The sequence below is a fragment of the Furipterus horrens genome, unplaced genomic scaffold (assembly GCF_987537825.1).
Source record: "Furipterus horrens unplaced genomic scaffold, mFurHor1.1.pri manual_scaffold_1, whole genome shotgun sequence".
NCBI classification, from domain to species: domain Eukaryota; kingdom Metazoa; phylum Chordata; class Mammalia; order Chiroptera; family Furipteridae; genus Furipterus; species Furipterus horrens.
In genome coordinates, this window is record NW_028327171.1 from 122,587,070 (window position 1) to 122,597,872 (window position 10,803).

The window sequence follows — 10,803 nt, forward strand, 5'->3', positions numbered from 1 at the left end:
TCAACAAGATGTACAGACCCTTCAAACATGACCATATCATCAGTTTTCTGGTCCCCAAATCCCCAAAAGAAGGGAGGGAGAAGCTCTCCTGTCTCAGAATCCTGTCAGCCAGATGGGATCACGTTTCTGCTGCCTGCTGGCTTCCCGGACCCTTTGCCTTCCATGTCCCCCAATCAGCCCCCATCACTGCCTTGCACTCAGGGCACACAAAGACACACAGACACTAAACCCATCAACATTTCCTGAGTCAAAGCCCCTGGCTCCCACTTTCCCACTCAGATCCCCATTGCTGTCTGATGCATGTAGCTTTGGCTTACCACTGCCAGGCAACAGAGACCGACATCCGCTCACCAAGCACACCCGTGAGCACTTATAAAGTATCTCCTGTGTGCCAGGCCCTGGGCCGCAGAGAGCAAGGATACCTGCCCTCACACAGCTTTGGGACCCCTCACTGAGCTCCAAGGACACGCAGATCCGGGATCCATGTGGGCCTGGAGATTTCTACCCAGTCCTTCTCCACCTAGAGTGTCTCTGCAGCTGAGCCCCACCCCAGCCCGGCGGACACTCATGCGTATGGCGCACACATGAGGAAAACCTTATCAAGGTCCTTCCATTAGAGCAATCATTTCCAAACTAGACCAGGCAGCAGAGTTCCTGGAAGTCAAGGTGTTCTCTGAGAAACAGCATGAAATGCTGGTACTTGAATCCTACCAGCAGAACAAGAAAGAGTATTTTCATTAGGAAATAAGACAATGTTTTAGTAGGCAGGCCTCTGCTTTGCAAAACAGAATGGCTCATACAGGCTTTTGAGGAAGTATTTCAGCAGGAAAAAAATAACCAAGCCCAGTTATCAGATATAATATTGAAAATGAATCTAGTGGCTAAGCAAACTGGTTGAAAGCTTAGGATAAAGTTTAAAAAACTGAGAAAATGCCATCCATTGAGTATTTTTCCTGAAATTTGAGAAAAATGATTGCCTCTGACAGGCTGGCTTACTTTGATGTCTTGAAGCCTCAGAAGAGCCAGGAGTCCAGGGACCCAGTTCTCAGCCTGACCATGAGTCAGTCACCTGTGACTCCGGGCTTCCTTTTCTCTGCCTGAGAGAGCTGGGTGAGGTCATGTCTAAAATCGTATGACTGCTAGTGTACCAAGCAAATGTCAGTAGCAGCTAGAAAGGTGGCTGATATTACCCCACAGAGGGAAGATGGCTCCTGTGTAACTGAGCCCAAAGAAGTCACACACCTTTGCAGCATTAACAACCACTAAGTAAGTCATTTCCTTGTTGCAAGTTGTTTGTTCTTCAAGTATACTTCATTAGTCACTGCTTCCTGCATTTTGGTAAAATCAGGCAGTTAATGTCACAAGTCAGAGTTTGGATGATTACACACACCACACAGTTGCTTGCAAAATGTCTTGTTTTTTTCCTCTCATATTTCCACTCTGCAGGGATTCTGGGAAGGGGTGGGAGGAGGGGGCGGCAAGAGAGCAATGGATGGTGTGGAGCCTGCCTGAGGATCTGGATCCAGCTCCCTTCAATAGCCTGAGATTCTTGCCCAACCTACTGAACCCCAGTGCTGTACTCAGGGCCCCCCAGTGCCCAGTGTCACACATGGCTGGAACACAGATCCAGCAGCTCTCCATTCCCCTCGTAATTCCCCTATGTTTAGAGCTAACCAAGGTGGCCACCTTGATAATAATGAGAATGTTGTTCACCAATGGAAGATGAAATGGTAGCTGGCATTCACATGGGATTTGCTTTTCCTGTAGGTTGCAGGTTAGATGTTGAAGGACCCAGGGCCAGGAGGACCAGCAGGGCTCCAGCGTCAGACTCTCTCCATATCTCAAGGGTGGGTGATGGGTGGGAAGAGAGGGGTGCTGGCCCAGAGAAGGGGGAGGCAGGATGTAGAAGGGGAAGCCTGTAGTGGCCGGCAGGGAAGGGAAGGATTGCCTTGTAGTCCCAAGTCCTGGAGTCCAATGCCAATTGCCTGGAGAGCAGTCATGGGGCCCCAGCTAATGGCAACACTGTCTTTTTCTCACTGTGTTAGTGCAAGGACTAAAAGGAGGACGTTCGTGGAACAAATAGCATGTGACTGGCACACATTAGGTGATTAATGTAAGTGGCTGATGGTGTTGTTCCTAATGAAAACAGGGTAGTTAGACTAGTCTTTGCTCCAAGTTCTATATGTATGCCTCTAAAGAGATGCCTGGTATTGGCTTTGTGGTGGCCAAGTTCACAATCAGCCACTCAGTGAACATGTAGTGGGGATCTGTGTTATAAACTGAGCCTCAAGGGGTGAAGACACAGTCACAAAACTGAGTCAGGAGGAAGACAGACATGCAAATGAGTGATTAAAAAGTGTCACATAAGAAAAATCCTAGAAGTGTAGACAACGTACATTTCATGAAGGTGAGCATGGAGAATGGGGAGTAGACTGAGGGACCTTAACAGAAGCAGGGTTTTGAAGGAAGAACAGGAGTTTGTCAAGCTGTCAAGGTGTCTCGGGGGGGAGGGGGGAGCTCACTCACAAGACAGTATGGGACCCAGTGTGACATGTCACAGGAGCAATGGGAGATGTGGCTGCAGAGAGAGGGAGGCTGTGCCATGGAGAGTCTATCATTACCCCAAGGGCGGTGGGGCATCACAGTACTTTTTAGCCGTGACATGGTCAAATGTGAATTTTAGGCAGTTCTCTCTGACAGCCTAGACTGTTAAACATTTTCTTTGATCTTGATTTGAAATACATTTCTAGGGAACCATACAAGCAAATCAGAAATCACTGTGAAAATGCTAGTTATTTTCCATAATAATACAGTCAATAAACATGGTCAGAGATAGCTCTGCCTCCAAGTCTGCAGATTCAGGGGCCTGAAGGAAACCTTGTAGTCTCTTGGCCCTGGCTACTGTGATCTCTTTCCCCAAAGACCCAGCAGGGCAGCCAGGACGGTGAGCACGGACCCACCAGGAGGCCCTGAGAGGGTGGCACAAGGGCAGGATGAGAGAGTCACACGTCAGGCACCCAGAGGCCTGGCTGTTTGGGGCTGAATGCAGAATAGCCTCGGATGCCCAGTCTCAGAGCCTGAGGACAAGGCTGAACTGCAGACTACCCAGCACCTGCTTGAACACCTGCAGGTCAGGCAACCCGCCACTTCTGGGCTGTTCTCTCTGCTCTGTGTTAATCCTCCATCTTCCTCTAACCCCCCACCCCTCACTCCCCAACATATCCAATCAGGCTTGGCTCTGCCCTCCAGAAATCTGCAGGACAAGCTTAAGCCCCTTGCGAGGCAGGCCTTTGCTGTCTCTGTGATCCAGTTCTGTGGGAAGGATGGTTGCCTGGCAACCTTCACGGGAGCCTCCAGCCCTAAGAGGCTTTGGAACTGGGAAAAACTACCTGGCATGTGCCCCTCTGTGCCCTGGTATTTGCATCAGGACAACACTGGGTTCACATACTATCAAGAAGAGCCTCGGCAAGGGAGAGAATTTAGAAAAAGGCAATCAGAGGGTGGGGATGGCGTGTGAGTTTGCCTTGGGCTCTGTGGGAGAGGGGCATCATCTTCTTCCCCACCCACTGCCTGAAATGCCTGCTGCCCTGATCTGTCACCTTCTGGGCAGCAAACACTGAGCCAGTCCCAGAGAAACCATACAGAGCTGCCCTTTATAGAAGAAAATATCATCAAAGAGCAACAAAACATTAGCACTAGGAGAGACCTTGATCTATACATTAGGGCCCTGAGGACAAAAGAGGGGCTGTGACTTGTTCAAGGTCAAGGTCTTTGTTCTAATCGGTGATGATTGAGAATAGGAGCTCAGGGTTCTTGCCTTCAGACCTCTAGGGCTCCCTACCTCAGCCAAGGAAAAGAACAAGACTGTCTAGTCTTATTCCCTCCTGTGACCCCAAAGTCTGGGAGTGTAGGTGCTCAGTGAATTAATGAGATAATGACCCGAGTTCTGTGATCATTTACTCAGTTGTTCACCTGCACTTGTTTCCCCTAGAGAAAGCGGTATGGATATGAGCATGGCTCTGGAGAAGGGCTAGATCTGAATCCCAGTTCTGCCACTTGCTGGTTATATGGTCTGGTCAAGTTAAGCTCTCTGTAGCTCAATTTTCTTCTATGTAATACAAATAAGGCTAGGGCAGCATCTGGCTTATAGGCAAGAAATACAGGTTAAACAAATTCACACTGAGGATGTAAAGTCCTTAGAATAGTACCTGGGACACAGCAAGCTCTTTTGAAAGGTTTGTGATTATTATTTTTTCCTTTCCTCTCATTGCCAGCAGGCATCTCGCTTCTCTGCCTGAAGTTTGGGGTTCTCCCATTCGCTTATGAAAGCCTAAGCCCACAGATGCATGATGTCAGGTGTCCGTGGGTGGGAAAGAACAAGTGCATTTGAGAAGCTGCTGGCAGGGAAGCTGAGAATGAGTAGGGGCTGAGGTCTGTGGTTCACAGGCAATGCCCCAACCTCGCCTCCTGGTCCTGCTCTGGGATGTGGCCCAGCCACTGAGGGGACAGCTGCATGGTGGGTGCACCTGGGGAGGGTGCAGCCCCACCAGAATCCCTGCATGCCCCCAAGCTGGAACAGAAACTGCAGGGACCATCTGGGCTGGAAAGAGGGGTGGACGAGAAGTATCTTATTGGTACCTGGGCCAAACTCTGTTGGTTGGCTAGAGTCCTGGAGCTACACGAGTCCAGGGGCTGGGGGCTGGGGACTGGAGGAATTAAGCAGGTTGCAGGAACTACAGAAAGGCAGCATCACTTGCAGACCTGAGTTCGGGACTCAGAATTGGGCCCTAGCGCTTGTAAACCAGGAGAGTGCACCAGGGGTCTGTTTCTGTGGGTACAGTTGCCAGCTGATGCTGCCTGTGTTGCCACCTGGCTTGGCCTGAAAGCCCCCTCATTTCACAGAAATCCTGTTGGCAAAAGAGCAGCACGCAGGTTTCTTAAATGAATGAATAATTACTTGCCCTCTCTCCCCCCCAAAATAATCTTGCTCTCTTGCAACCTTTCCCATCTCAGCTGAAGGCAATACCATTCCTCAAGGTGTTCAGGCCAAAAACGCAGAGTCATCTTTGAGCACCCCCATATCCATCAGCAATTCTGTGTACTCTGGTTTCAATACCGCCCTGCCCCTCTGCTGCTTCCACTCTGCTCTAAAGCTCCATGGCCTCATGTCCAGGTTTCTGCACCCTCAACTGCTCTCTCGGCATCTGCCTCTGACTCTCTACTCTCCACCAACAGCCAGAGGGAGCCAGTGAAAGCATCAGATGGATCATTACGCCTCTACTCAAATGCTTTGTCGACGCCCTGTTTTACTGAGTCTAAGGCCAAAGCCCGTCCTCAGCCTTCAAGGCTTCCCTGGTCTGGCTTCAACCTGTCAGGGCACACTCCTCTCCCCCTTGCTTGGTTCCAGCCACAGGGTCTCCTGGCTGATCCTCATGTGTGCCAGGCAGCCCCCAGCCAAGGCCTCTGCTGCTTCCCTGCTAGCTGTGGGCTCACTCTCACCTCCTTCCTGCCTTTGCTTACCTAACACCCCTCAGCATGGCCTCCCTTGACCACCCTTTAAAACTGTACCCATCTGCTCTCCCCTGCTTTTCTCCTTAGCACTCATAACTTTCTGAAAACCTGTATAACTTACTGCTGTATTTGGTTAAGTCTCCCCTGCCTGGGCTGTGCTCATGAGCACAGGAATTTTCTATTTTGTTCACTGATACTCAAAGTCTTTGACAGCAGGACATGGGCACTGCCCAGTCAGGGCAGAATCACAGATGACTAGTGACACAGATGAGACAGTGACTGGCAGGCTGCAGCCACAGGCATGGCTAGCCTTGGTACTGGGCAATGACACGGGCTGTACCTGCTTGATGGCGAGGTTGACCAGGTCATAGCGGTAGGAGAGACGCACTGGCAGACAGACGCTGTAGACAGCATGCAAGGCGGCACAGAAGAAGCTGAGCAGGCCAATCTGCTTGCGGTGCTGTAGCCAGTGGTCCAGCCAGTCAGGGAAGCGGCGGTACTTGGTGCCGCGCCACAGCTGCAGGGTGGCTGCCAGCATGCCGGGCAGGTAGACCAGCGACAGCAACACATAGGCCACACACGGCAGCGTCATGTTGACCACAGACAGGGGGAGCTTGTAGAACTTGTTCTTGCCCTCTTGCACGTAGGGCTGCAGCACATCCCGGATGAAGTTGTAGGCATAGAAGAAGATGAAAAGCCACAGGGCCAGGACGGTAGGCACCTTCCAGCTTGGAAGGAGGTGCAGAGGCATGGCTTCCACCTCCCGGGCTGAAGCCAAGGACCCCATGTCCATAGGCATGAAGCCCATGGCATGTGCCATCTCTGAGACAATGCGCTTGGCTTCTGGCTGGTCACTACAAATGGGTACCTGGAGGAGGAAAGAAAAGGGGAATCAGACAGGCCACTGGGGTGGGCAAGGCCTCAGAGAGCATCAGGGCCAAACTCCCTAATGAGCAGCTGAAAAATCAAGGCCCAGCATGCCAGTTAATGGGATAGCGGAGAGCAGAGGTGGCTCTGATTCCTAGTCCAGGGGTACTTTCTTGCCCTCTTGTGGCCTCCCAGACTCAGCCCAGCAATGCTCACTACTCAAGAAGAGGATCCGGGGCTCACTTAGCAGTGAACATTTTGCCAAGTTCATTACCATCAGCCTCCACAAGCAAAATGCCCACCTAGGTAGCCCCCATGGGCCTTTGGGATAGGTGTTTCAAGGACTGTCGTCTGCCCTGGGGGTCACTCAACAATTGGGCTTTACATGTAGCCATGAGCGCAGTTCTATCCCTCATACCAGAAGTGACCCTTTTGATCATGTTCCTCGGCCCCCTGTGACCCTCAACCAACACACAACGTCTTCTACGAGTCAGCACCAGCCTCATAGTCAGTCCACTGCTTCCTACCATGGGCCTTGCTGACACTGCTATGGTCAGTCTGGTTTATCAATACTGACCCAACAAGTACTGTGTACTAGGCTTTACATCTGTGATCCCTCAGCCTCACCACAGGCCTATAGATAGGTACTATTATCCCCATTTTTCAGGTGAGAAAACTGAGATCTGTGCCTTTGTGGTTTGTCTCCTTAACCTGGAATGCCCTGCTGCTCCCTGTGTATAACAACATGATGTGGGCCAAGGCCAAGGCCAAGGTTGACCTCAAGTCTTCCCCAGCCAGCTGCTAGTTCTGTTCCCTCCAGGCCCTTTCACCTAACATTTGCCCACTGTTCCTGGCCTGTCCACACATGGGAAACCCTATAATGCAAGCTGCATATAGGGCCCTGCAGACAGGGATGACCAAGCACCTGTGTGCTCAGCCTGGCATGGAGCTATGCAGAGGAGGCATCTGGGTTGAACTCATTGGAAGTTCTCACACACATGTGGATCCTGGCTCCCTCCTCCAGAAAAATGCTTGGCCTCTTGATATTAAAAACGACCTTGTTCTGGTAAGAGTTCCTGCCAAGGACCGTATGTGGCTCTGGCTATTCTCTGGTACCATTTTCCACCCTCAGAGAAACTTGCTATTGACTATTTTGAGCAATCTACTCAGTTCTTGGAAGCTGTTGGAATAAATGGATGAAAGTTTGGGACATACACGCTTCCTCAGGGCTTGGCACTTAAACTTGTTACTTTCCTTCCTCTGAGTCCAATTCTAAAAGCAAAGTTTCTTCTCTTCTTGACTCTAACGATAAAAAAAGTCATCAACCTTTTTTTTCCTCCTTGCCCACCAGGTAATCAAGTTACCATAGAACAAAGAATATGAACTTCAGATTCATAGGCATTGGTTTCAAATCCCAACTCACTAACTGTAGGACTTGGTGTAACTTCATCAACATCAGATTTCTCCATAAAAAGAACTTTGCAGTGATGTGAAATGAGCTGAGACAATGAGCACAATAGGCTTGGTATTCTGAAGTCCCTCAAGGAAAATTAGCCATTTATACTTATTATGATGGTGGTTGTTATTTTCCCAGCACCTACCTGCCTGTTCCCATCCCTTGGGCCAGCCTGCAGGGTCCAAGCAGAGATGACATTGAAGGCCTTGACCACTGTGCAGGTGGGAAAAAGGGAGGCCAGGTACTCAGCATTGGACTCACGGTGATGAAGGTGCTCTTCCTCTGTGGGGTTGCTCACATCCACCAAGATCTTGCCAGCCAGCTGGTCACTGAGAACACACAGTGAGGAGTAGTGTTCCCGGAACATGGCCACAAAGATGACATCAGGGGAGCCTACAGCTTCTGCCTGGAAAGTCACTTGTGCTGCTGATGGGAACAGCCCAACCATGCGTTTGGGGTTGCGGCTTCCCACCACCACGCTGAAGCCAGAGCCCACCAGGCGTGTGGCCAGGGAGCGGGCAAAGTCCCCACTGCCCAGGATGCCCACTCTGAGGGTCTCAGAGGAGGCCACGGCTAGGCTGCCATCACTGTCCACCAGGTTGCAGCTGATCAGCGGCTTGTCCATCTCTCCTGATATTTTGGTGGCTAAAAGAGAAAAGAGGAACCTGGTCAATGCAGGGCTCCTGGGCTGTCCTTCCCATCACTGCTGTCTTGTTGGCTGTAATTGCATAGTGGTCAACCACTCACCCAATAGGCCTTCATGAGTGTTAACATGTACCAGAATGGGGGGACAAGCTGAATGAGACCCAGCCCCTTCCTGAGGAGGGCACACATTCAGGAAGAAGAGGGGGAAGGACCTCTGCCCTCTACCCTTTGTCCTTCCTGCTAAATTATTTATTTGGGACAAATCTGCAAGAGTGAGAGTGCTGAGAAAGGAGAGTATGGAATTTCCATGATCATGCTATGCAATTCCTTGCTTATTTTCAAAAGAATTATGTGGTAGACAGTGTTACTATCCATAGTGACTGTAAAACCCCAACCTCACCATCTCTGGGTGTTAGCTTTGATTACCAGGAAGGGTAGACATGTTCCTCTACTTATTTATACTGTACATTTTGGAATAGTATCTCTGATGTTCTTCCTTAAGTAGATATTGAGCAGCTGGAAGACAAGGACCTTATCTTATCTGACTTTGGATCTCACCATTTGTCACAGGGCTGGTGCTCAATATTTGCAGAATGAATGAATAAATAATGAAATCCACCCTGGCTGATTTGGCTCAGTAGGTTGAGTGCTGGCCTGTGAACTAAAAAGTCACTGGTTCAATTCCCGGTCAGGGCACATGCCTGGGTTGTGGGCCAGGTCCCTGTTGGGGGTGTGCGGGAGGAAGCCAATCGATGTTTCTCTTGGTCTGTTTCTCCTTCCCTTTCCCTCCCTCTAAAAATAAATAAAAATAAAATCTTAAAAAAAAAATCCCACTCTTTGGGGGTAAGGTGGGAGTGGGTCATGACATTGAATGGGATCCTGAGATTGGGTGGGTGCCCTGGGATCTCCTTCACTGAACCTGAGGTATGAGTGGACATGGAGAAAACCCTGGACTTTGACCAGGAGCTTATAGTAAACTTACTGGGGAAAATTTTATTTTAATTGTTACCAAGTTCTAAATAAAATTTGCTATTTCCTTTATGCACAATTGTAAGCAACAAATCACAGCAGTAGTCAGGGTGAGTTTGTCACCCATACTGACCAATGTGGTAGCGCAAAGTTAATTGTGAAAGTTTTCCAAATATGTACTGCTTAAACTCATCACTAATTTAAAATCACTGTAAATAGGATCATCTAAATATATAAAACATCTAAATATAAAATATATAGATATATAAATATACAAAGGCAGAAAATCAGCATGGAAACATTAGATAGCCCTGTAGCCTCCTCATGTAAACATGGACAATTTCTTCAGGATAGATCATATGTTAGGTCATAAAACAAATCTTAACAAATTCAAGAAGTCTGAAATAAGGACTTCTGGTCAAAATGGAGGCATAGGTAGACACGCTTTGCCTCTTTTGTACAATAATAGAAATAATTACAACTGGATCTAAAAAAGTAATAATAATGACACAGAGAACTGTCAGGAAATTGAGCTGTATGGAAGTCCAACAACCAAGGATTTAAAGAAGCCACATTCATACAGACAGGTAGGAGGGGTGGACAGGCATGGAGACACAGAGTGGTGTGGAGAGGCAGCAGAGCCAAATGGATGATCCCAGATTCACGTATTGTGGATAAAAATCAGGAGAGATACCTTGGGAGTGAGTGATCCCAGCCCCAGGTCAGACTGCACAGACCAGGTTCTAGCACTGGGAAGATAAATTCCCATAACTTCTGGCTGTAAAAACCAGTGGGGGTTGAGGTAGCAGAAGAAACTGCCAGATTTTTTTTGAAGACTCAGCTTAAAGGGCCCTCATGGAGTCAAAACATAGGCAAATACACCCACTGTAGGAATCACCACCAGGGCAACAGCTGGGAGGCTGCTGGTCACATACAGGAAGAGGGTAAAGTGACTGAAAATGAAGTGAGTGCCAGGCAAACATCCAGAAGCCAGGGAGCAGCACTGTCCCCTCTCAACACCCTCCACTCCCCTGCTGTCCACATACAGAGCCACAAAGTAGCAAAGAAGGTTGCCCCACCCTGGCAATTACCTAAGGCTCTGCCCCACACAATTTATAGATGTCTTTTCTACAACAGGCCATGTTACTAAGACAAGGAGTCAAAATAGCTCTACCTATTACACAGAAACAAATACAAGGAGGCTGCCAAATTGAGGAGACAAAGAAATATGGCCCAAATGAAAGAACAGAACAAAACCCCACAAAAAGAATTAGATGAAATGGAGATAACCAACCTATCAGATGAAGAGTTCAAAACACTGGTAGTCAGGATGCTCAAGGAACTCACTGAATATA

At 49.0% G+C, this 10,803-nt stretch overlaps 1 protein-coding gene across 1 annotated transcript in view; it reads right to left on the minus strand.

Moving 5' to 3' along the window:
- Nucleotides 1–10,803, minus strand: part of STEAP3 (STEAP3 metalloreductase) — a 56,930-nt gene that overhangs the window by 15,791 nt on the left and 30,336 nt on the right. Inside the window, exons 2-3 of the mRNA XM_090279372.1 lie at nt 7,980–8,479; nt 5,852–6,379 (exon numbers count right to left, since the gene is read on the minus strand). Coding sequence (XP_090135498.1) covers nt 5,852–6,379; nt 7,980–8,459 — 1,008 coding nt within the window. The 5' untranslated portion in view covers nt 8,460–8,479. The remainder of the gene's footprint in view (nt 1–5,851; nt 6,380–7,979; nt 8,480–10,803) is intronic.